Here is a 27,343-nt window from a genome sequence, read left to right as displayed (position 1 = left end):
TCAACAACAAAAAAAACCTGTGACAAAAGTTTGATATAGCCTCATTAATCTGTCAGTGAAACTGTCACTAAATTATTTGGACATGATCTGCGTTAGATTACTAAAATGAATCAAACCTATTGGTAAAATCTATTTATTTTACATGTGAGAGATACAAATGATCCCTATACTGAGCTATAGAATAGAAATACTGTTACTTTCCCACCAATAAGCAGTTATGCTCCATTTGAAATGGATAGATTTCAGGAATGTGTGCTGGGACAGCACTGTTCTGGGCTTTTGGCACTACCACAGTTGATCAAACAGAGGTCCAACTCCAATCATCATCTCATTGATTTATGCATAAAAAGAGTGAAAGTGGAACCAAAGAGTTTAGATGTAAAAAAGTTGTTAAGCCCTCACACCAAGATGGATGTTTTTTTCCATATAAATAAATAATCCAATTTACCATTGCCTACACCTAGCTGCTACACTGCCATCTATCTCACTTTCACCTCTCAACTTCTCAACCCATAGAGATAAAATTATATCTCTGACTGTGGTTCAAAATTCTGACAGTCAATACTAAATGGAAATGGAAAGATTTTTTGATGCAATTTTTTCATTATTCAAGATGTAGCTGTATGTCTTTAACATGAATTGAGCTGTTTCTTTTATGAATGGGTGTCATCATGATCAAAGATCTTCTAGCACCCGGCTCACGTGGATGCCATGGTACCGCCAAATCTTTGCTACCGCTGCGGATGATCTCTTGACTTCCTGTAAATAGTGCAATTTGTAGGTCTTATATCTCCGAAATAAATACCTGAAGGTTAGACTGTGGATGACCTCCAGTCACTCATTTGGGTTTATAATTATAATTTTATTCGAAACATTAACATTTTACGGTTGTCAAAAGACGAGGGGCAGTTTATTTAGGTGGGATCATAGCGTGACGGAAATCGGTATATCCCTCCGCTGTTTTGTCTCCTTTCAAGACTGGTTTTGGTCTTTTCGCTGGTAGCAACGAAGAGAGAACCCGACATAGCTGAAAATCCCGTTTGACGGAATTTAAAAACATTTTCAGAACCGAAAAACAAATTGACAGGAGCTTTAGTTCACCCATTTGTTACAAGTGTAATCGGCGCATATTCTATTTTTTTTAAGAGCGTTACTTATATTTTTTAAAAGGCATTAACTGACACAGCTAGCTAAGTTGGCTAGCTAACTTTTCATAGGTTTGGAATCACATGCGCGAGTAGCTGAGCGACGTTATCAAGTTTACTTTTTTAAAACTAGTTAACTATCTCTAAATATTATCTAGTCGTCATTTGGTTGCAGTGTATATTCTTTTTGAGATTTTAGGAATACACCACACACGTCGTTTATGGGCTCATCATGTCAATGAAGCAGGCCGGTGGTAATCGCAAACCCGGCAGTGGCGCTGCCTCTGGTGCCGGGGGAAGTGGCGGACGACAGAATTTGGGCAGGTAGGTGATTTATTCAGTCGACATTTTAGCTAACCATATTATTATTATGATCACAACGTTGTGAAATTATCAATCGCTGACTATGCCTTTTATTACAGGAGTTGATATTTCCACGATAAATGTGTGTCGCCCTGACTGCTATACTATAAGCTATAAAAACAGTCGCACACTCCATATAACGACCTCTAACCTCACAGTAATTTATTGATTACTGGGAGGTTATATATATGAAGTGTGCGACTTATTTTTATAGCTTATTTATTCACCGTTAGTCAGCACCTCTACACGAAATATTTTTATCTGGGTCTGCGCCAGCTCATGCTTATCTGACTACTAAACTAACCGCACGTCGTTTTTGGTAGGCAAGTTTCTATCCAGCTAGTTAGCAACTTGGTCCATACTATTCAGAATCCTTGTGATGTCCCTAGCCTTACTGTAACCATTTTAAATTTCAACGGGTAAGGAACGTCGATGATCCCGGATAGCACGGACCCTAGCAAATTAGGCCTACGAATGATGCTGGACACGGTCTCGTAGTACTGAATGTTCCAGCAGTAATGCCGTACTTAGCTAGCTAGTTTTGGTTTGGTAGCGCCATGTCTGTTTGTAAGTTAGCTAGTATTTAGAGCATAGCTAACTCGTTTTGGTTTGGTAGCGCCATGTCTGTTTGTAAGTTAGCTAGTATTGAGAGCATAGCTAGCTAGCAGTGGTTTGTATCCTGTGCCACTTGCTTCGATGGATCATCCTGTTAAGAGGATGCATATGCAGCTAGAAATCAAGCGGCTAGCTATACCTTAACTAGAATTAGCTAGGCTACTACCCTGTTAACCAGGTAACGCTTTATATCATTCATTAATTTAATTCATGCCATCATTGCATCGGCGTCAAATGGATAAGTCAGTATAGTAAAGGTGGGCAGGACATAACCACTCAACGTTTTGCCTTTAAATATTGTTGCGAGATGGAAGTTTTGACACCGGCGATTACAAGTCATATTGCCAAACTAGCTTGCTACCTTTTTTTGTTTTGAAGTCGGAGTCACAGCAACGATGTTGCAATCATTTTTAACTTGTAAGTGCGTGCAAGTCTGCAAAAGAAAAGGGGGCGTGGCGGTATTTTGTGGCGAAGATATAATTTAAAGACCGACGAAGGACTTTCAACCTTGACGTTTTAGTTGCTGCTTGTGTAAAATTGTGCCCTTGAAACATGGCTTGTGTAAGTACTACCGTTAACCAGAATGGCTGTATTTCAGCAACATATCAGTCTATTTTGATAGCAAACTATTTTGACGGTAGGGACAGTACGTCCCATCGTTGCATGTTTTTTTGGGGGGGGCCAACAACAGTCATATTCCACACTTCGGAGTCCTGACCCATGCATCATAGACGTTTAACCCAGCCATGCATATATAAATTGTCATCGTATGGGCTAGGGAGGCAAGCGCAAACTGACATTATTTCCGTAATGAATTTCCTAATCCAGAAGGAAATTGTGTGTGGGAAAGTGAAGTATCCACTGCACAGCTAGTGAAAATATCTAGCCAGTCATATTTCAGGTGAAACTTAACCATATGAATCATTATCATTACAGGGCATGCAGGACTCATTAAATATGCGTAGTGTTTATTTGACTGTGGAAAGACAAACACTGCATTTATCTATTTATTTTGTGTCACAGAATCAGCAATGAGTCATTTTGAGGATTATAATGAGATTGACAATTCTTTTTTTTATTTATTTTTGTCTTTAAGGGGACGACATAGTGCCAAAGGACCTTCAGCAGCAGTAAGTGAACAGTTTCATTATTTATCATTGTTTGATTTGTTTTTTTGTCCCATTATTTGAATTAGGCATGTGAAGTTGGCAGCTAATGATTTGTCACTATCTAGGGTATCATATCTACTATTGTTTTCTTTATGGGAGAACCCCCCCCCCCCAGCATACTGGTACACGGTTGTCTGTTTGTCACACTCTTCTTTGTCCATAATGTTTGCACACACATTCTTTGGTGTTATTTTGCTTTGGGCTCAGGTTTGAATTGCGTGATCAATACGTTTTGTCTTTCAGGTTGTCTCTAATGGTGTATATGCAAACATGAGGATGGTCCATGTCTTGACATCATTAGTGGTATGTTCCTCGATCACTTGATGCATTAAGGCTGTGAGGATCAGGCAACACCAAATATATTTTATGATTTGAAACTAATTGATAACCGATCTCTAGACGGAGGTAACAGAGCCAGATACTGTATGTTGGATGTGTCCCCTCTCCCCAAAGCAGGGGAAATTCTGAACAAAGCTTCTTTTTTTTTTTTGTCTAATGTCACTGGAAAGCTAATGACAGCACACTACACATTTAATTAAAATTTATGTAACCTTCATTTAACTAGGCAAGTCAGTTAAGAACAAATTCCTATTTACAATGACGGCCAAACCCGGAAGCCGCTGGGCAAATTGTGCGCCGCCCTATGGGACTCCCAATCACGAGTGGATGTGATACAGCCTGGATTCGAACCAGGGACTGTAGTGACACCTCTTGCACTGAGATGCAGTGCCTTAGACCTCTATGCCACTCGTGCTGTTGACTCGTTGAAGCATATCAAGCAAGCAACAGTGACATGTACCTCATGTTTTCCCAAAGACCTTCCCTTGCGAATAATTAAGCCATGTGTGATTGACAGATTGTTTTAATTAAGAGGCATATGTTTTTAGGAGTGAACTTTGTTTAAATGTGTTCAGACTGCCAATGGAGATACTTCTTAGCAGCAAGTCAGTTGTCTTAGTTGGGTTGGAACGTGACCGTACATCTCGTGTGTATGACGATGATGACGAAGTAATTTCTTTCTCCCTTCATTTGCAGGGAACCAATTGTGAACTGAAAGTAAAAAATGGAATGGTTTATGATGGAGTGTTTAAAACATACAGCCCAGAGGTAAGGACAATCACATAAAGCAATGTCAAAGCCACATTTTTCCTATTGGGTGACAATAAGTACATTTTAATTGTTATGCCTAGAGCTGTGTTGTATGACCTGGTCCCTTGTAGCTTAGTTGGTAGAGCATGGTGCTTGTAGCGCCAGGGCAGTGGGTTCGATTCCTGGGACCACCCATACATATAATATGTGCACGCATGTCTGTATGTTGCTTTTGGTAAAATCGTCTGCTGAATGATTATTATTATTATTATTAGTATAATACTTGAGGCCAAGCATATTCTATCTTTCTTGGTAACATAAAAGGGTTACACACAGTGGTCCTTACATGCAACATATGCTTCAAGTTTAACAGCCTTGTTGTCCATTTATTAAAGGGAAAATGCTTTACATGGCTCACTTACTGATGCAGTGTTCATAATCTCGCATCGCACACATAAAACCCAAATATAAAATACAACCATGTATTCCCTTCGGGGGGTAGGCTAACCTAAGCGTTTACAGTGATAGTTGATGGCGCTCTCTACTTCACCACTCTGTCGTCCGTCCCCCAGTGTGACCTGGTTCTGGATGCGGCCAACATAAAGAGTCCTGGGCCCAGTGTGGGCTTGCGACAGGAAGACCTCGTGGACAGCATTATCTTCAAGGCTTCCGACGTGGTGGTGGTGCACTTCAGAGACGTGGACTTCAATTTTGCCAGAAAAGGTACATCGTTATGTCAAGACCTATACACTCAAGGTTGTCACTGGCCCCTTAAAGACATAGCTACACCTACAAAGTTAACTTGAGTTGGTTGGATGTATGAGGAAATGCCTATTTATTGGCCAATACAAAGATCGCCCATTCCTCCTGTGTGAATTGTTATCATGTCTAGAAGCAGAACCAAGGCTAGATCATGTGCCTGAACTGAATGCTCCCTCTGTGGCCAGTCATTGAGTAATAATGTGAAGTATTGATTGCTCCGAATGTCTCCCAGGCACTGCAGGGGTACTCAATAAGGCTGTGATCCAATATATCTATATTACCTCTAAACCTGTCAGGACTCAAGCAGTGCACAGTGAGCAACGATAGACTCTGCTAGTTAGCATTAATGAAATCAACTAGGGGAGTGTTACTGTGTGAAGTAGGTGGGTTAGATCAGTGCTTCCCCACAGCCATTCCTGAAGCATCCCTGGGTGTCCAGGTTCTTGTTGTAGCCAACCCAGTTTCTAACTGACAAATAGCAAAGGCCACATGTTAAATGCATACAGTATCTCATTGCCATGTGCCAGATATTTCACTGAGCTAAGTCTCAGGTAATGCACCAGAAAACCCATTTGTTTTGTAGATGGAAGAAATGTAGCTGTGTGGTTGGAATGGAAACATTAGTATATACATAGTGGTGCTTCAGGGAAAAGGTTGGGAACCCCAGGGTTAGGCTACCTGTCTTCTCTCAACTGACCCTCTCTTCCATGTGTTTCTCCTCAAATGGGTGTAGTCTCTACTGACACAGGTAATATGCTGTTTTCTGCTCTTGCACCTTTTTGTTGTTGTTGACGCATACACATGTTCATTTTGATGGTAAGGGGGTAAACAGTAAAACCTCAAAAGCTTTGAGAAAAGGCAGTACTTTAAGGGTCCTCTGTAGAGCATGGCTTTTGCAACGCCAGGATAGTGGGTTCGATTCCCAGGACCACCCATACGCAATGTTCCCTCTAAGCTGCAAGCAGCTCCCCCGGGACTGCCACACAAAATAAATATCAGCCTGCGCAGAGAAGCACAAGATTGAATGTCACTCAACTTTCTAGAGTTTTCCCCTTTTAGTTAACACTATCAAAGTTTCCCTTTACTGTGGGAATTGTGATTGAATCAACACAATATTAGCCACTTTCAATGCAACATACCGAAACATAACTATGCAAGAGGTTTTGTTGTAGGCAAAACGCATCGGCGTAGGATTCTATTGCGTTGACACGCACGACTAAGCTCGTACTCTACACAGACCTTTGCGGCATAAGCAATCAGAGCTGCAGTAGGCCTTTATGCAAATAGACCATTGCCATATGAATCTGTGCCGTTCACGTTGAACTGGAATGCGTTTACAGCATGAGTGGTCGTGAGTAGATGCTCTTGTTTTGATCAACGTGAGAGCTGCATGTATGCACATTTTGTTCATATCCTATGCTAGTTAGTGATTTATTAGCCCAGTTATAGATCATTTTTAGTTGGCAAAAGGGGGCAGTGATAAAAAAAAAAAACGTTATTTTACCAGGTAAGTTGACGGAGAACACGTTCTCATTTAAAGCAACAACCTGGGGAATAGTTACAGGGGAGAGGACAGGGATGAATGACCCAATTTGTAAACTGGGGATTATTAGGTGCCCATGATGGTTTGAGGGTCAGATTGGGAATTTTGCCAGGAGACTGGGGTAAAACCCACTACTCAAGTGACGACAAGTGCCATGGGATCTTTAATGACCTCAGAGAGTCAGGACACCCGTTTAACGTCCCATCCGAAAGACGGCACCCTACACAGGGCAGTGTCCCCAATCACTGCCCTGGGGCGTTGGGATATTTTTTGGGGCGTTGGGATATTTTTTAGACCAGAGGAAAGAGTGCCTCCTACTGGCCCTCCAACACCACTTCCAGCAACACCTGGTCTCCCATCCAGGGACTGACCAGGACCAACCCTGCTTAGCTTCAGAAGCAAGCCAGCAGTGGTATGCAGGGTGGTATGCTGATTGCTTCCTACAGAGCACAAAACGTGTACATTTCTAGACCTTTGAAAAGTGATTCGGCTGAAGAGCTTTTTTTGTCTTAAAAGGAACAGTGTTGTATTTTAAGACGTCTTGAATAAGCTAAGTAGCCAATATGCAGAGGGTATTATCATTTGTCTGATTCGCTATCATAATGGTATGGGAGTAATAATGCATTTTATTTTGTCAAACAACACATTTTTAGTCACCTCCTTGTCTGAAAGACAAGTGGATAAGCAGGTTAAAAAGTATCATGGAATGTAGGCCTACATTGACCACACATTGGCTGCTATTGTAGGCTGAATGATTGAACAGCTATTTCCATGTTAAAATGTTACGGTGTGCATTTCTCCATTGTTTTTGATGGTAGGCCACTCAGATAAGCCTACATTATGAGTAAACAGCCTACTTGACCACTGTCTGAAACTGTAACTCGGTGTTCACTGTAAACTCACATTAAAAGTTGCATAGAATTTTCACAATGTTGGAAGTTTGCGCTCTGCAGACCTGAAATTTGCTCAGCGCCGGACAACATTTGAGGGAACATTACCCATATGTAAAAGAAAATATATGCACACATGACAGTAAGTTTCTTGGATAAAAGTGTCTGCTAGATGCTATATATTGTAAGGGTCAATCCTCATATTGGGCCTGTTTCAGCCAAACCCCCTTGTCATTAAAATTAGAGGGCGACCGATTATGATTTTTCAACGCTGATACCGATTATTGGAGGACCAAAAACGCCGATACCGATTAATCGGATGATTTTTAATTTGTAATAATGACAATTAAAACAAATGAATGAACACTTTTCTTTTACCTTAATATAATACATCAATAAAATCTATTTAGCGTCAAATAAGTAATGAAACATGTTCAATTTGGTTTAAATAATGCAAAAACCAAGTGTTGGAGAAGAAAATAAAAGTGCAATATGTGCCATGTAAAAAAAAAGCTACCGTTTTAAGTTCCTTGCCCAGAACATATGAAAGCTGGTGGTTCCTTTTAACATGAGTCTTCAATATTCCCAGGTAAGAAGTTTTAGGTTGTAGTTATTATAGGACTATTTCTCTATACCATTTGTATTTCATTAACCTTTGACTATTGGATGTTCTTATAGGCACTTTAGTATTGCCAGTGTAACAGTATAGCTTCCGTCCCTCTCCTCGCTCCTACCTGGGCTCGAACCAGGAACACATCGACAACAGCCACCCCCGAAGCATCGTTAACCATCGCTCCACAAAAGCCGCGGCCCTTGCAGAGCAAGGGGAACAACTACTCCAAGTCTCAGAGCGAGTGACGTCACCAATTTGAAACGCTATTAGCACGCACCCCGCTAACTAGCTAGCCATTTCACATCGGTTACACCAGCCTAATCTCGGGAGTTGATATGCTTGAAGCATTGTGAAGAGCTGCTGGCAAAACGCACAAAAGTGCTGTTTGAATGAATGCTTATGAGCATGCTGCTGCCTACCACCGCTCAGTCAGACTGCTATATCAAATCATAGACTTAATTATAACATGATAACGCACAGAAATATGAGCCTTTGGTCATTGATATAGTCGAATCCGGAAACTATAATTTCGAAAACAAAACGTTTATTCTTTCAGTGAAATACGGAAGCGGTCCGTATTTTATCTAACGGGTGGCATCCATAAGTCTAAATATTGCTCTTACATTGTACAACCTTCAATGTTATGTCATAATTATGTATACTTCTGGCAAATTAATTACGGTCTTTGTTAGGAATAAATGGACTTCACACAGTTCGCAACGAGCCAGGCGGCCCAAATTGCTGCATTATACCCTGACTGCTTGCACGGAACGCAAGAGAAGTGAAACAATTTCCCTAATTATAAGAAATTCATGTTAGCAGGCAATATTAACTAAATATGCATGTTTAAAAATATATACTTGTGTATTGATTTTAAAGAAAGGCCTTGATGTTTATGGTTAGGTTTGGTGCAACGACAGTGCTAAATCATCACCCGTTTGGCGACGTAGGCTGTGATTCGATGAGAAATTAACAGGCTCCGCATCGATTATATACAACGCAGAACACGCTAGATAAACTAGTAATATCAACCATGTGTAGTTAACTAGTGATTATGTTAAGATTGATTGTTTTTTATAAGATAAGTTTAATGCTAGCTAGCAACTTACCTTGGCTTCTTCCTGCCCTCGCGTAACAGGTAGTCAGCCTGCCATGCAGGCTCCTCGTGGAGTGCAATGTAAGGCAGGTGGTTAAAGCGTTGGACTAGTAACCAGAAGGTTGTCAAAACGAATCCCCAAGCTGACAGGGTAAAAATCTGTCGTTCTGCCCCTGAACAAGGCAGTTAACCCACCGTTCCTAGGCCTTCATTGAAAATAAGAATGTGTTCTTAACTGACTTGCCTAGTTAAATATAGGTGTACATTTTTTTTTCTTTCAATTCCGCCAAATCGGTGTCCAAAAATACCGATTTCCGATTCTTATGAGAACTTGAAATCAGCCCTAATTAATCGGCCATTCCGATTAATCGGTCGACCTCTGATTTAAAATATTCAAATGGCTTGATTCTCTAAAGAGCTTTGGTTGACTCTGTTGAATAAATGCAACTGAAACAAAAGTACTTACAAAGATGTTGAATTGTGCTAAAATATCTCTCGTTTAAAAATGACAAGTGCAGTCTCAAATTTTCCTTTTTTAATAATTCAATCAATTCTGCGTGACCACAATGTCTCACCTGCCTGGAGTCATATTTTTCATGCTATGACTGTAATCTAAGTGCATGTTATTTATAGATTTATTTTGCTTACCATCATTGATTTCTGTACTCGTTCTCCCTAATGTTAACACTATGATTCTGCTACTGTGTTGTGACTGTCTCTAATGGTTATCCTGACATGATCACTGCCAAAGCAAAGAGTGCACCTGGCTCTTAGAAAGGCAGATAATGTGCTATCTGCCTTCACACCTGCACAATCATCATTTACCTGTGCCTGCGCGTGTATGTGTGATCCCCTCCGTGTTTGCATGCATGTCTGTCTGCTGTATATAACTATGAATGTGTGTTGTAACGTGTAGATAACTTCACGGACACTGCAGTGGGCGGCAGAATCAACGGGGAACACAAGGAGAAGGACCTGGAGCCGTGGGATGGAGGGCGGCAGCAGCACATGGTCTCAGGCAGCCTGGAGTCTCTGGACACAGACGTGGTATTGCTTTCCATTTAGTGCTCTGCATGGAACTATCTGCTGCTGTGGGCAAAGTTGCACCTAGATGCTGATCTGGGATCTGTTTATTTTCCACCTTAGTGGTTAACGGGTTACTTTGGGATTTTGGCAATGAGGTCCTTTGTCTACTTCCCCAGAGTCCGATGAACTCCTTTATCTCTCCGCGTCCAGTATGAAGGAAATTGGAGGTAGTTTTTCAGCCAATGCCAACTAGCGTTAGCACAATGACTGGAAGTCTACAGTAGCATCTGACTCTGGGGAAGTAGATCAATCCCGAAGTTTCCCTTTTAAGGTTAGGATTGGGGCAGGGGAAGCTGATCCTAAATCTGGAGCTAGGTGACACTTCACTCCAGAGCATTGTTGTTTTTTACTCTCCATTCATAGTTTATATTATCTGACCAAAAGCCTCTCTGCCTCTTTCGTTTTCTCGCTCCTCTTAGTCAAATGGCTGGGACCCGAATGACATGTTCAAGTACAATGAAGAGCAGTATGGCATCAAGTCCACCTACGACAGCAGCCTGTCCACCTACACGTAAGCTACTCCTGCTCCTCTCTGTCCACTCATGCGTCATACAGGCACAGCCAGGTTTATCAAGAAGGAACTCACCTCCTCCACTAACAATGTGTAGCACCCACTTTGCTTTGCATGCGTGTCCCCTGTTTGGGGACAGGGGTGTGTGTGTGTCTAAGGTTTGCCCTGTGCTGTGCTCTGCTATGCAGGGTTGCCCTGGAGCGGGATAACTCTGAGGAGTTTCTGAAGCGGGAGGCGCGAGCGGCCCAACTGGCGGAGGAGATCGAGGCCAGCTCCACCTACAAGTCCCGCGTGGCCCTGGAGAATGATGAGCGCAGCGAGGAGGAGAAGTACACTGCCGTGGTGAGGGGAGAGAGGGAGCAACACACACTCAACAGGTGGGTTTTCACAATCCATTAGTTGATGCTAGCATCGATAAATTGAATGTTCGTCTATCACTCGCATCATGTTCAGCTGCGACTCGCCTCTCTTATGTATGGCTAACGTACTGGCATACTGCAGTGTCTTTAAGCTCTCGTTCAGTTGTGGACATTGCAGAGGCAGGCTTGCAGGTTGTTTGCACGATTCCGCTGCCAATTCGCACATCTGGTTTCACACTGTGGTAGTTGCATTCGTTTTTAACTTGTTCTCCTGGGTCACTGATCTCTCCATAGAGAAAACAAGTACATTCCCCCGGGTCAGAGGAACAGAGAGGGCATGTCATGGGGAGCGGGTCGTCAGAACTCCCCCAGGTTGGTCCAGAGCAGCAGCGGACCTCCACCTCCCCGGCCAGGTCTTCACGACTACACCCCCAGCTCTGGAGCCGACCAGCGGGTTGTCAACGGCGGTAAGGTCCCCCGGCACCCTTGTTCATCCTGGAGTGTAGAACAATATCACATTTTATTTGTCACATCCTTTGTAAACAACAGGTGTAGACTAAAGTCCAATTCGCATGGGACTAGTATTACTAGAGAATGTTGGTTATGTATTTATTACCCCAGAATGTCCGTTATTCCAGAGGACGATTCGGCCAAGATTAGTTTTTTCCCAAACTGTCCCTGTAATTTTTGGGATGGAAGCCTGGATGTTTTTTTTCTAGGCGTGAAGATATTTCAACAAGTCCAGGCGACAATATGCTACGCTGATAAATCGAGCTTGGTTCCAACTTTCTGAACCATACCAAACCATCTTTTAGGTCTTGTGTTGATAAATAAAATTTGAATTAAGGAAGTGTAATATTTTAACGATCCGCAGCGGAAGGCATCCTAAATGCCCCCCAGCCTTCAGATGGGAGCTAAACAGTTAACTTGTCATTTCCAAAGTTTTAGCTCAGTTGTATGCTGCTTTGGGATCTATTAACAGCAAGGCTTCTATTACATAGGAGCAATATGTTTCACTGATGCATTTGGCAATATTCAATTCACACACACAAAACATCAACCAAAGCATTCATTGTGGAAGTTGATACATGTTGGCCCTTCATATATAGGCTATGAGCAGCACTTAGTTCAATTTATCCAATCAGTTATTGTTTTCTTGCTCAAACCGTGAGCAACCCCTGTCAAACTCAGACATTTCTCTCAACACAGGGATTTCGATTCGCACGGGACTAGTATTATCAGAGGACCTTGGAGTTCGCCAACAGTAGGATATTCTGGATGTAATTGTTACACTCCTGCCATATAAAAATGACTGATATGGCAGATTCAGAAAGGACTAAAATGACAGATGTGGTGTTTTGTGCTCGTGCACATAATTCCATTACCCAACCTCCCCCAGTAAATCTAGGGCACCACACAATGACTGAATGAAAGGCACTATTGTCAAAGCCAGAGGATGTCTCTGCGTCAGACCACCCCTAGATGGGTTTTTACAGGCATCCTGTAGAGATCAGTGTGTGAACATGACTGGCTATTTTTGAATGGCTATTTTTGAATGAGCTTATCTCGGTCCTGAATTTACCCAATCCCTAGTTTTAGTTTTTAAAGTATTTCTTTTTAGTTAAGCTGTATGTTCATCTCGTAGTTTGTATTGTATATTCTAACTGGTCTTTAGACCACAACTATCGGATCACCTGTAAGATTTGTTAGTCTGACAAGTCCAGGCCTATGTTTATCTGTGTCTGGGAAACTGGCCGTGGCGAGTTTGGCCTTGACTTTCAGACATTAGTACTCGGTAATCATCCTCATCCCAAAAAACACAATTGCATAGTTTCTCTCTCTACATTAACAATTTGAATGTCAGTTCAGTTTCATTTCCTGAGTTGTCATCTTGTTCTGCGTCCTAACTTTCTTTGACCTTTTTTCAAGTTTACACTGTTTTCATCAGAAAATCTCTGGAGTTTATTCTTTGCTATGCTGTTTCTATCCGTTTCAACCTGCTGACCCAGTCTCCTCTTCCTGCCTTTCCTTGAATCACCCTCCTTTTCCTTGTGTACCCATCCCTCGTCTTTACCCCTCGCTCCACCTTATTATCAGTCCTCTTTCTGTCCTTGCTCTCTCGTTTCTCCTTATTTCTCCTCTGCTCATTGTCATTTGTCCTATCAGGTGCCACCTCCTGCCCATCGCCATCCTCCCGCTACCAGTCAGGCCCCTCCCCTCTCCCACCCAGGGCGGCCACGCCCACCCGGCCTCCATCCAGACCCCCCTCGCGGCCCTCCCGGCCCCCGTCTCACCCCTCTGCTCACGGCTCTCCAGCTCCCATCTCCACTATACCCAGTAGACGCATGTCCTCTGAAGGTAGCTACCTCCCTCCTAACAGAGTGGTGAACACACAGAGCCACCGCTGGGCTGGCTGTGCTGCTGCTGTCTCTAATCTCCTACTACAAGACGCTGCTTTTAAATTGAGAAACGTCTTTGGACTTCGATGTTTTTTATTCTTTGCCCTACCTCCACTTTCCTCCTGTCTCTCTCGCTCCTGCTCTCTCTCGCTCTCCTTGCACACATTGCATTGTGAATTGTGTGGTGTTGGTCGCTCTCTCCAGTAACACTCCCATGGTGTGGCAATGAAAGCAGGAGGCACTAATCAAAGGCTTGTCACAGACTTGTCAGTGTTTACGTCCACTGGATGCATTGATGACCGTTGTATTGGTGAAGGAAGATGGTGTATGTATTCATGCTGTTTTTTCCATCACTGTTCCACAATTATTTTGTAATATTGTCTGTGGTAAGTAGCTGTTTGTATTGTCCACCTAGCTGCATATAGTTTGTGGTACTAGTGGCTCATAAGTCTCTACCTGGGCTCCTTCTAGCTAAATTATGTGATGTGTCACAACCATCTCTCTCCCTCCAGGCCCTCCCAGGATGTCCCCAAAGACCCAGCGTACCCCTCGCACCCACCGAGTTCCCCCTGGGGGTAGAGTCCCCCCGGGAGTAGACTTCATGCCCCACAATGCTCCAGGAGAGGTGCCCGTGCCCCCGGCTACCCGCAGCAGCTCATCCGGTGGCACCTGGTCTTCAGTGGTCAGCGGAGGTAAGAAACCCCATCTGTCCTTCGGGACTGGGGTGGAAATGACACCTGGCAAAATAGCTTGGATTGTTACAGTTATAGCCACTGTGTGGTTATATTACATAGACAAATGGTATGCCTAGGGTTGTGGCGGTCATAAGATTGTCAGCCGTTAATTGTCATGCAAATGACTGCCGGTCTCAAGGCATTTGACTGTTAATTAACATAACATGTTTACCATCTCCTGGCTTCCACACATACAAGCTGCTAATGTGCGCCTTTGGAACATCTACATTTGAACAAGTCAAATTAATCAATTTAATATAGCCTACACCGTCACAAAATGCATTATTTAGTTGTGATAGGCCTATAAACCTGGGAATATCTTAGAAATCGTAACATAGGTGTTGCATGAGACTATTGATTTGGAAAAAGTTGCATAAAAAGGCATGTGCTCTCATCCTTCCCTCGGCGAGACGATTGCGTTGTTAATCTGCTTGTGTGTCAAGCAATTTAGGGGATATCTAATCAATGGAAGATGGCATTAAAATGACAATTAACTTCTTACGGCTTCGATACCGTTAACGGGATCGATATGACAACAGCCAGTGAAAGTGCAGGGCGCCAAATTCAAAACAGAAATCTCATAATTAAAATTCCTCAAACATACAAGTATTTCACACCATTTTAAAGATACACTTCTTGTTAATCCCACCACAGTGTCCGATTTCAAATAGGCTTTACAGCGAAAGCATCAAACGATTGTTAGGTGAGTGCCTATTCACAGAAAAACAGCCATTTTTCCAGCCAAAGAGGAGTCACAAAAAGTAGTAATAGAGATAAATTAATCACTAACCTTTGATCTTCATCAGATGGCACTCATAGGACTTCATGTTACACAATACATGTATGTTTTGTTCGATAAAGTTCATATTTATATCAAAAAATCTCAGTATACATTGGCGCGTTATGTTCAGTAGTTCCAAAAACATCCAGTGATTTTGCAGAGAGCCACATCAATTTACAGAAATACTCATCATAAATGTTGATGAAAATACAAGTGTTATTCATGGAACTTTAGATAAACTTCTCCTTAATGCAACCGCTGTGTCAGATTCCCAAAAAACGTTACAGAAAAAGCAAACCAATAATTTGAGTATGGCGCTCAGAGCCCAAAACAACATCCGCCATGTTGGAGTCAACAGAAATCAGAAATAGCATTATAAATATTCACTTACCTTTGATCTTCATCCGAATGCACTCCCGGGAGTCCCAGTTCCACAATAAATGTTTTTTGTTCGATTATGTCCAAATAGCTCCTTTTGTTAGCGCGTTCAGTTCACAAATTAAAATTCATGACAAGCGTTCACTAGGAGCAGACAAAGTCAAAAAGTTCCGTTGCAGTCCGTAGAAACATGTCAAACGAAATATAGAATCGATCTTTAGGATGTTTTTAACAAATCTTCAATAATGGTCCAACCGGAGAATTCCTTTGTCTTCAGAAATGCAATGGAACTCAAGCTAACTCTCACATGAACGCGCATGGTCAGCTCGTGGCACGCTGGGAGAGACCTTACTCATTCCCTTCTCATTCGCCCCCACTTCACAGTAGAAGCATCAAACAAGAGTCTAAAGACTGACATCCAGTGGAAGCCTTAGGAAGTGCAACATGACCAATATCCCACTATCTTCAATATGGAATGAGTTGAAAAACGACCAACCTCAGATTTCCCACTTCCTGGTTGGATTTTTTTCTCAGGTTTTTGCCTGCCATATGAGTTCTGTTATACTCACATCATTTCAAACAGTTTTAGAAAACACTCTGAAGTTTCTATCTAAATATACTAATAATATGCATATATTAGCAACTGGGACTGAGTAGCTGGCAGTTTACTCTGGGCACCTTATTCATCCAAGCAACTCAATACTGCCCCCAGCCATAAGAAGTTTATAGGCTACAACAACCAAAAACCAACAGGTAGGCTTGTATTTAGGCTATAATTTGAGTGAAGTAGTGATGTTGGCCTAACCGTAGGATAGTGAGATGCAAAGTAACATTATGGCTAGCCTCAAGTAGCCAAGTTAGCTAGCTTCTCTCGGTTTGATGCAGTCAAGACCGGTACAATGTAATCCGATGGGATGGTAACTAGCAAGAAGTTATTCCAGGGCGAGAACAGTAGTTTCGGTCTCTCCCTCCATGCCTGCATCACGCGGTTGCTAAACTAATTGTCACGCAAACCCTTTCTCAAAGTCGGTGTTTATGTTGAGAAACATGCCTATTTTCCTCAAGTACTTAGTGTCACGATTCCAAAGCTATACGATACTACAGATGACAAGTTAATTATCTCACATCTTGGTAAAGATTTGTGTTTTGAGCTAGCGCCCAATAGACTCACATTCACTCCTTAAAGGAGGGTGCTCCTTGTCCCTGAATTTCCCAGAATGCACTGCGTGGTCCATTTTCATAGCATGGGCAACATTTCCCCATCTCCTCAAGTATATTTGTGCCTCCCGAGTGGCGCAGTGGTTTAAGGCACTGAATCAGTGCTAGAGGTGTCGCTACAGACCCAGGTTGGATCCCAATTTGCTACGTTACGTGCTGATATTGTCTATGTTATTATTGTGTGTAGCTACGTTTGCTAGCTAGCCAGCCAGCCCATAGAGAGCATTCCATTGTGGATTTTGTAGTCGACTTGAGCTGCAACAGATTTCCCCAACGATTTTCCATTTTGCTACCCACCTTTATCATAATGCCAAAACTAAACATTTGTTCACAAAAAATATTGTACTCACACATTAGTTATTTAACACTATGAATTGAAGGAATTAGTGGATTTGGGTAGATTTTTCCTGTTAAATCAGCAACCTGCTTCTCTCTGAGGGTTTGGGTTAAAAGCATAAGACACATTTTGGTTGAATGCATTCAGTTATGCAACTGACTAGGTATCCTCCTTTCCTTACTAGCCCTGTGCCTCACATTTTAGAGCTCTGTCCAGGCTGCAGACCTTTAGAGTGGTCTGCTGATACAAAGGGGGGGGGGGGGCTCTCCCCGGTCTTTCTCAAGGATCTTGCCGGCTCGGGGATTCAAACCAGCGACCTTTCAGTTACTGCACCAATACTCGCTCTGTGCTTCTCTTTCTGTAACGGCTCCGGTTTAATAAGGTAGCAAAACAATGTCTTCTGCTGCTTCCCTCATTCTCATCGGACCGGTTGTCCTTCAGATCCTTTCGGGTTTTAAAATAAATAAATGTATGCATGTCCTGGGCTCTTTCTCGTGTCCATTTCAGAACGGGAGCTCTGACTCCCATCACCATTGTCCTCATCATTCAGATGATTAAATCATGAAGGGATTTAGAGGGACAATGGCGTGCTGAGTATGAGTACGAGGTTCGTTGGCAAGTTTTGTAGGCTACCATTCAGGGCCATTCATTTGCGCCATTTTGGATGGGTTTACCCTGATCAGTGGTCACAGGGAATTTGACTGTGGTTATGACTCAAGACTGCCGTTGTGGCGGTAATACGGTCACTGCGACAGCCCTAGATAGACTAAAGACAAATTTCCATTCTGTGTGAACTTATTGGACAATGAAATGTTCTCATCTTAGTTGTGAAGTTTTATGTAGTGTAAGGGATGTATCTCTTTTGGATGTGTGTAGGATAACGGTGTTTCTTGCTCTCCTATAGCACACAGACCTCGATCCCCTCGGCAGAACAGCATGGGCGGGGCCTCTCCTGGTCCCTCGCCCCAGACTGGGTCTGCTCCCGTAGAACCGGTTACCACGCCAATGTCAGCTTCCTCACCTACTGCTAGCCCTGCCCCCAATATGGCCGCTACCTCCTCAGCAGAGGGTAAGTCTGCTTGCCATCGACATCCATACTTCTGTTGTTTTCTGGCTGTATGCTCTGTCACTTTCATGTTAAAAGCAGTCAATCGAGCGCCATCTGAAACAAGGCACTTGACGATACAATTTACTCTCCCCTTCTTTCTTCCCTTAATATAGCGAAAGATTCTCGGGTCCAGGCGACGAGACAGAACTCTCCTACGGTCAACAAAGAGAACATGAAACCCCTGGAGAGCCCCCCTAGTATCAGCAGACCCCTCTCTAAAGGTCTGCAGCGTGGACACAGCTCACATTTTGAGGAGGATCCAATTGTATTGTCTGAAATGCATCTCTATTTCTGTATTGGTGAAACGTCTCATGATTTTTCACTTTCTCTCTGCAGGACCCCCCTCCATGGCACCAGACCACAGAAAACAAATAGACAACTTAAAGAAATTTAGTGTAGATTTTAGGGTAAGTTAGGTGTCCTCACTTTCCTTCAGGAAGAAGTATCTCTGGACAGTAAAATACAGAAAATGTCATAAATAATCTTTGTTAGTACAGCCATCTAAAACTCATCTCGCTCTCTCAGTTGCAGTCCAGCTCTAACCCAGACCCACAGTTTCAGCAGATGGTGACTAAGCCTCCACAGGACACGGGAGAGAAGTCCAAGCAGCTTCCTCTGGACAAGGGGTTGGAGGTGTATGAGGGCCCTGTGGTCCCAGCCAGGAGCAACAAGCCAGACAGCCCTGGCGCACCATCCCCCTCCCTGTCCTCTACCCTCTGTCCCGCCCCGGAGCAGAACAGGGGGCCTGACGTGACCTCGCAGGGCATCCAGACATCTGCACCCAACTTCAGCGGAGGAGCCAAGCCTGAAGACAAGGAAGAGGATGAGGCAGAGTGAGTGTCATGGCCATAAATCTGTTCCATTTGAGTTGGTGTTGTAGTGGGCCTCTCTTGAGGGTAGGCACAAATGGAGTGCAGCTTTAAACAGCCAACCTGAGAGAAATTGATCATCCTGGAGCTCTCGCGTTGCCGAAATAAATTATTTTCTGTCTTATGTTAATGTATTCCTTTTCCCCGCTCCGCAGTCAAATGAGAAAGTCGACTCTGAATCCTAATGCCCACGAGTTCAAACCCAGGGTCTTCACTCCTCAGGTCAGTTTGACTCCCCACATAGGCTGCATCTTCTGTTTCTGCTATTTGATATCTCTGCTTGAGATCGATATTCCTTTTGAAGATGAAAAGACTTTGTAATATGTGCCTGTGTGTGCAGCCAAAGCCGGCCACCACCCCGACCCCCCCTCGGCCCCAAGGCCAGCCCAGCCCCTCTATCGTCATGCAGCAGCCTCAACAGGTCTACTTCCCCCAGATGTACCCTCTGACCCCTGTCAGCCCTGGAGTCCAGGTGAGACGACACCCACACACAGACTCCATCCCCCTGAATGCCCCCACAACTCTGGCAGGTCAGAAGAATATTGTGAAAGCTGAGACATCCCCCTGAAATGATAATTGGTGTATGATTGGCATGCACAGTTGCTAAGCAGCATGGAAGGTAGATGAGGGTCCTAAAATATTTAGTTAACCCTCCTTTCACCTCATCCCTTATCTCCTGCTCTTGCTCTCTGTCTCTGTCTGTCTGTGCGTGTGTGTTGTGGTACAACAAGACAGAATTTATTTTTTTATTATTAGTATTATTATTATTTTTTTAGGTCGGCCGATTATGATTTTTCAACACCGATACCGATTATTGGAAGACCAAAAAAAGCTGATACCGATTAATCGAATTAAAAAAAAAATATATATATATATATTATAATGACAATTAAAACAATACTGAATGAACAATGAACACTTTTATTTTACCTTAATATAATACATCAATAAAATCTACATAGTCTCAAATAAATAATGAAACGTGTTCAATTTCGTTTAAATAATGCAAAAACCAAGTGTTGGAGAAGAAAATAAAAGTGCAATATGTGCCATGTAAAAAAAGCTAACGTTTAAGTTCCTTGCTCAGAACATATGAAAGCTGGTGGTTCCTTTTAACATGAGTCTTCAATATTCCCAGGTAAGAAGTATTAGGTTGTAGTTATTATAGGACTATTTCTCTCTAAACCATTTCTATTTCATATACCTTTGACTATTGGATGTTCTAATAGGTACTTTATTATTGCCAGCCTAATCTCGGGTGATGATAGGCTTAAAGTCATAAACAGCAAGAGCTGAAGAGCTGCTGGCAAGCGCAGTAAAGTGCTTACGAGCCTGCTGCTACCTACCACCGCTCAGTCAGACTGCGCTATCAAATCATAGACTTAATTATAATATAAGAAACGCACAGAAATACGAGCCTGAGGTCATTCATATGGTCAAATCCGGAAACTATAATTTCGAAAACAAAACATTTGTTCTTTCAGTGAAATACGGAACCGTTCCGTATTTTATCTAATGGGTGGCATCCAGAAGTCTAAATATTGCTGTTACATTGCACAACCTTCAGTGTTATGTCATAATTACGTAAAATTCTGGCAAATTAGTTTGCAACGAGCCAGAGGGCCCAAACTGTTGCATATACCCAGACTCTGTGTGCAATGAATGCAAGAGAAGTGACACAATTTGCCCAGTTAATTTTGCCGCTTAACATGAATTTCTTTTAACTAAATATGCAGGTTTAAAATAAAAAATAAAAATAGAATTCTGTGTATTGATTTTAAGAAAGGCATTGATGTTTATGGTTAGGTACATTCGTGCAAGGATTGTGCTTTTTTTGCAAATGCACTTTTGTTAAATCATCCCCCATTTGGTGAAGTTGGCTGTCTTTGTTAGGAAGAAACGGTCTTCACACAGTTCGCAACGAGCCAGGCGGCCCAAACTGCTGCATATACCCTGACTCTGTTGCACAGAACGCAAGAGAAGTGACACAATTTCCCTAGTTAAGAAATTCATGTTAGCAGGCAATACTAACTAAATATGCAGGTTTAAAAATATATACTTGTCTAATGATTTTAAGTGGTTTATGGTTGGGTACAAATTGGTGCAACGAAAGTGCTTTTTTCACGAATGCGCTTGTTAAATCATCCGTTTGGCGAAGTAGGCTGTGATTCAATGATAAATTAACAGGCAACGCAGGACAAGCTAGATAAACTAGTAATATCATCAACCATGTGTAGTTAACTAGTGAATATGTGAAGATTTTTTTTATTTTTTTTATAAGATAAGTTTAATGCTAGCTAGCACCTTAACTTGGCTCCTTGCTGCACTCGCATAACAGGTAGTCAGCCTGCCACGCCGTCTCCTCATGGAGTGCAATGTAATCGGCCATAATCGGTGTCCAAAGATGCCGATTACCGATCGTTATGAAAACTTTAAATCGGCCATTCCGATTTAATTGGTCAACCTCTATTTTTTTCTGTATAGAAAAGTCTAGGGCGGGCCGCCTAAGTGTTTCAGGCCACTTATGTCCAAACAGTAAAAAAATATATAAAAAAATAAAAGTGGGATGTGAAAAGGTTCCGTGTAAACTTAAATGACTAAAACCAGCTGTAAAGTATGTGGAAAACATTATGGAGTTTTTATTTATTTATTTTAAGATCAGTCCGGGACAATCAAATTCCCCAAATGATTCATTCAGGACCATCTTTGTCATGGCATGTGGCCCACATTGATTTTGTTACATTTGAGTCACACAAATAGCAAAAGGCATGGCAAGATGTGTAGATAGGAGTAAATTAGCTATATAACAGCTACATTGTCACTGCGGACAATGGGAGAGTCTCTAAAATTTCTGGTCAGAGACCGCACAGTAACCATGCCCACGGCCCCTCCACGTCCACCACCTAAGCCCCACTTTGACCCAGAAAAAACTCATGGAATGTATCATTCCCAACCAGAAGGATCACCTTTTACATTTTTGCTTCACTACCATTAGTGTTTTATAGTTTGGGGGTATTTGTGTGATCCATCTGTCCTTATATGCAGTTGTGGCATGCATATGTTAGAGGCCCTTTCTTCCTACTTTTTCCTGACTAGTCACCGTTTCACCATTCCAGTCATTCACTCACTGTCTGAAGTCATGTAGAGTAGCCTACTGCTTCTTTGTATTGGTTTGTGACATTTCGGGAGACTTCAGGTGGGTTTGAGTTGAGCTTGAATAGTTTTTTTCTGAGTATCTCCTGTCAGTAGACAGTAGCATTGTCTTGATGCTAGTCGTGTTTTGGTGTAGGCCAGTTGGGAGTAATGTAGAATTCGGGAGTGAATGCAGTAGGGCTGGGCGATATCGCCACAATGTCATCTGTTTTTCCCCCAAAATTTTTGACGGTATTTTGTTTTTGATTCTTAAAAGTTCTACATTTGCTTCTTTAGTAGTGCGTGGCCCTAGGGTGGCAACACATACATTTTAAGTCATTTTAATGAGTCTTTCTCCATTCTGATTGTTTTATACTGTTTAATTCAACTTCAACCTAAAATTTCCTGCATTTAACATCAATTTCTGCATTTCCTGCACTCATTTGAGATCATTTCCACACTGCCATGATATGGACAAAAATACTGCACCTTATTTTTAACCAGATGTTGCAATTGCGATTTAGATCAAACCACTTGGGTGAACTTTTGGAAATAGAATATAAATAATAGTGGGCACTTTGAATACAGTGACATGACAACGAATGAAAATTCCATGGACGAGCTATTGTGACTGGGTAGGAACCAAAGTGGTGATCAGTGTTTCCAAGGGGACCCTATAGTCTTTCACTACATTAAATCTTTATTCATACAGCCAACATATGACTAGTTAGCTTGTCAGCTAACTTGCAATTAGCATTAGTGGCTAACACAATTTAGCTAAACTTGCTAAGAAAATACAAACTAGCTGTTTGCAGATGTAAGAAACACAAACTAATATTGTAAATTTAGTATGCTTGTGGATTTATATTAAGATCAGTGGGAAAATTGTTGCATGTGCTGCATTGACCTGAAGGAAAGTGTCCAGTGGTCAAGCAACAACAAATGCGCTCCTTGAGTGACGGGGTGGGACTAGGTCTGTGTGGAAGCGGCATGGAGGGATGACCCGAGTAGTGGAGTAAACTATAAAAATGAACGTTACACACTGCGTATCACATTTAACAAACATTCAAATACCCTTATAGAAGGTAAAAACCCAAACCGGTCTGTGCATAAATACCGGTGTGTATATAGAAAAATACAGTATACCGCCCAGCCCTAGAATGCAGTTTGAGACTAGTGAATCCGTTGTGAACTATGCAATTGTGTGATGGGAGATTTCTGGACTTGCGCTGTCTCCAAAAGCACATACAATAAATCACTTTGTGGCAGATATTGTAAGAAATAAATCTATTTTGGTCTTGAAGTTGCTATGGTGATCCAACATTAGTCACTTGAGAGAGAAACATTTTCTAGTTACCACAAACAAGCAACTAAAGAATGGTTCTGTTGTTTCTCCCTTTCCTCTCTCCATTAGAAAAGCATTATCTGGAAGGTTTGTGCATTTCTTAAGCTTTCTACTCTTTTCTTACCTTATGCCCAAATCCGTATGTGATGTTTTGCTTGCTTGAAAATGTCCCATCAGATGTTGGTTTGCCAATTTCTTATTGCAATTGTTTCCAGTTGTCGATCTTATCTTCGTTTTTAACAGCTTACTTTGGTTCATTTGACAACTAATGGTCTCGCTGCCTTAGCATTGTTTTTTTTACCTAAGACTGTATTCATTCACAAACTGAAGAAATGCAGAGCAATTCTCGTCTTTGTATGTGAGCAAATGTTGCTATTTGATTAGCCTGCATTAATAATGTGCAGATAAACGTAGAATATTAAGTGCATGGTTCATAGTCATCCAGCTGATAGAAGGGGGGCCCAGTGTGGACAGACAGGTGTATGCATGAGACCAGACAACCTTTCTTCTCTTCAAGTTTACAAGGCATGCTGTGAACATGGATTGTGGGTGTATGAGGAGGTCAGAGTTGAAAGGGTAAGGGGTCAAGAGGGGCTGAGAAATCAGTGGGTTAACCCTGGTGTTCTTCTGATCGTCTCTGCCAGTCTCCGGCCATGTACCACGTCCAGATGCCTCCTATGACGCTGAGCCAGTCCAAGCCCTACAGACAAGGTAAGGGTGAGACTGCTCACTGGCAACGCTGTCTCATGTCTTCCTTGTCCTCACCAATAGCACAGTGCAGCTGCCAAATTAACAGCCAAAGCCTGCTTCCAGAAGTCAGACATGCTGCCCCCGCACACACCAATGTGTGCACATGGAGCCAAAGCTGTCTGGCAAACGCATAGTGAAGACATTCTCATGACTTTGTGCAGTAAATATTAATTTGTTTTGTAGTCGTAACAGCTGGCCTGCATCGGGTGATAGCGCTGCTTAATGTGTGGAGCTTTTGATGGCGTTGTCTAGTCTGCTGGAAAGTCAAACAGCTACACTAACAGTGCTGCGGTGCTTTTGGAATTCAGCATTTTCATAGGGTGTATGTCATCATAGATGGATTCAGCATTGTAGACAAATCATTTATTTAAAAGGTTCCCCACCCAGATATCTCTCCTGTTATTCTGGATGTTGTGTTCTGAACGGTTGTTGTTGTGGTATGCCACTGGCTGCTGCAGTACCCAACATGCCCCAGCAGAGGTCAGACCAGCACCACCCCCAGGGCACGCCCACCATGATGCACCCGGCCGCGGGGCCGCCCATCGTGGCCCAGAGCCCTGCCTACTCAGCCCAGTACTTCACCTGTAGCCCACAGCAGTTTACCAGCCAGCAACTGATGCCCCACTACCAGTCACAGGTAACAATCTGCCAAAATAACTACTCTACTCACTTCTATGGACCATGAATAATGGACAGAAGACCCTATAGATTTTCAGGGCTTGTAGAAGGTATTCCAATACTCCAATGAGCGCATGAATGCCTTAAAATCATCAGCAGTGTCTTTGGAATAGGACAACACACACATGTGCAGGCAGTGAGTTCCCCGTCTCCCCCCCCCAGGCCCAGCATGTGTTCAGCCCGGTGATTCAGGGTCAGGCCAGGATGATGGCCCCTCCCACCCACGGCCATCCTGGCCAGCTGGTCTCTTCCACCACCCAGTATGGTGAACAGACTCACACCATGTACGGTAAGACTCCCCTGTGTGTATGTGTGTCAGACCACATTTTCTACTTTTCCCACTCTGGTTGTGTGTATGTACCTCATCTCACCACTCAGAACCAAATCAGCTTCTCTATTTTGGTTCTGAGACCAGTGGTAAAGGGATTTGTAACACGGTTGCATAGCCACTAATTCCATGTAAAAAGCATAAATGGTGTGCGATTGCGCAATAAACGTTAGATTATTTTGTTTTGGCAAAGCAAACATGTTGACGTTTCTGTGTATTCTGTCTGGTCCGTGACAATAACCCAGTCTTTGTTTGTGGGTTCCAGTGTCACAAGGCCCCATGCTGCAGCAGTACGCCCACCCCAATACCACACTGCATTCCCACCCCCAGCCCTCGGCCACCCCCACAGGCCAGTCCCAGCAGGGCGTGCAGCACGGTGGCAACCACCCGGCCCCCAGCCCCGTCCAGCAGCACCAGGCTGCTGCAGCTGCCCAGGCCCTGCACATGGGCAACCAGCCCCAGCAGCAGATGTACCAGGCCCTGGCCCCCACCCCACCCTCCATGACCCCGGGGCCCAACCCCCAGTCCCCCCAGGGCAGCTTCTCCTCGGCCCAGCAGGCCGTCTACCTCCACCCCCAGCAGATGCAGCACGGCTACAACCCCTCCCACATGGCCCACATGCAGCAGGTGAGCTCCACCTTCAGAAGCCCTTCCCTTCACTCTGAGTACATACTATATGAGCAGGTTAGTGGTCCCAGGAACAAAAACACTCATCACTTTTATGGAGTCAGTAACAGTTGTATGTATCTCTTTCTACTAATCTTTTTTTCTCTGTCTTGTTCTCTCCCTCTTCAGGCCCATATCCAGTCTGGGATGGTGCAATCCCACCATGGTAACCCTGGCCACCCTCAGATGATGCTGATGGCCACCCAGCAGCCAGGTGGCCCCCAGTCCCAACTCGCCCAGAATGCCCTCAACCCCATCCCAGTGTCCTCCACTGCTCACTTCTCTTACTTGGCTCACCCCCAAGGTACGTCCCTATGAAGCCTCAGGGGGAGGACTTCTCCAGTCACCTGACAGATGTCTTTGCTGCTTGTTCAACTAAACACTACAAGTCTTAAATTGGGGCAAATGGGTTGTTCATCATATCAATGTTTGATCCCATTTCCCAACCTTTTTGCTAATGATCATTTTGGTTGAAAACAGATATTAATAAATGCTGACATGCAACTGTATCTAATCTAACCACGACTGGCCAATCTCAATGATTTGCTCCATTTTATGTCCCTGCAGTACAACAGCACCATCAGCAGCAGCTGTAGAGGGTTACTGTGGAGAACATGGACCCCTCTACCATCCTCGCTCTGAGTCTTCACACTTCTGTCTGTCTTCACAGAGAATCCACACAGCTCTCATCATGCTACATGTGCGTTCCTCTCCCAGTCAGAATGTTCAAACATATTGTTGCAGTGGACAGAGGTTTTATTAGTTTAGAGTTGTGCTGATAACAGAAAGGACTCCTCACTCTTCCCCCCCCCCACACACACCTGTAGAGGGTCCCTAAGTGAAACTTGATTTGGCTTGCCAATTTAAGAATTGAGAAGGTAAAAAAATGAACCGGAGCTTGCATTTTGTCTGCACCTTGATATGAAAGTTCTTCCGACTTGGACAGTATTAAAGTGACTGTTTAATTGCTGCTACTATTGCTGCATTCAAGACTTAAGAACAGGTTCTAACCAAACTAAAACAAATTAAAATCTTCCTGTAATTAATAACAAGTTTGGCTAAAAGGACTGAAGTATTTATGAATTGATGGCTAAGGTGATCCCACTTCCCACCTGACCATTATGTAACTTAAGTTAAAATACAGTTTACTTTGTAGATATACATTTTAAAAAATTAGGGAAAAAATAAAAGTTTTAAACTGGGTAACTGTCTTTGTTTATTTTAGCTTTGTGTTTAATCACATTTTATTTTGTCATAACTTTCTTGAAGTAATGTATAGACCTTGACAAATGTATGAATTAAATCGGTTCAAGGTCAAAAAGTAGATGACCACGCAAGGTCATGGGCAAGATTAGGACCTGGTCCCTGTCCCAGTGATT

General features: G+C 42.9%; 1 protein-coding gene across 7 annotated transcripts; it reads left to right on the top strand.

Moving 5' to 3' along the window:
- Window positions 1-748: 748 nt before the first annotated feature.
- On the top strand, window positions 749-27,170 carry LOC129853085 (ataxin-2-like). Of its 7 annotated transcripts, none has more exons than XM_055918770.1 (25): window positions 749-1,469; window positions 3,220-3,253; window positions 3,536-3,595; window positions 4,328-4,399; window positions 4,954-5,104; window positions 5,877-5,891; window positions 10,202-10,332; window positions 10,791-10,882; window positions 11,071-11,259; window positions 11,536-11,708; window positions 13,408-13,599; window positions 14,153-14,332; window positions 17,993-18,157; window positions 18,310-18,417; window positions 18,533-18,603; window positions 18,722-19,029; window positions 19,221-19,287; window positions 19,406-19,537; window positions 23,612-23,629; window positions 24,187-24,253; window positions 24,751-24,929; window positions 25,133-25,259; window positions 25,564-25,982; window positions 26,094-26,268; window positions 26,532-27,170. In XM_055918770.1, exons 1-25 carry the CDS (start codon window positions 1,378-1,380, stop codon window positions 26,558-26,560), a joined length of 3,246 nt encoding a protein of 1,081 aa, XP_055774745.1. In that variant the 5' UTR covers window positions 749-1,377; the 3' UTR covers window positions 26,561-27,170. The 7 variants fall into 7 exon arrangements, with proteins under 7 accessions (XP_055774745.1, XP_055774746.1, XP_055774751.1 ...); XM_055918774.1 differs by having other exon boundaries at window positions 751-1,469; window positions 25,564-25,925; XM_055918775.1 differs by lacking the exon at window positions 749-1,469 and adding an exon at window positions 1,867-2,684.
- The last annotated feature ends 173 nt before the right edge of the window (window positions 27,171-27,343 follow it).

This window comes from Salvelinus fontinalis, chromosome 4 (assembly GCF_029448725.1).
Source record: "Salvelinus fontinalis isolate EN_2023a chromosome 4, ASM2944872v1, whole genome shotgun sequence".
Classification (NCBI taxonomy): domain Eukaryota; kingdom Metazoa; phylum Chordata; class Actinopteri; order Salmoniformes; family Salmonidae; genus Salvelinus; species Salvelinus fontinalis.
Note: the sequence above shows the minus strand (reverse complement) of the source record. Positions and strands in the feature narration are given on the sequence as shown.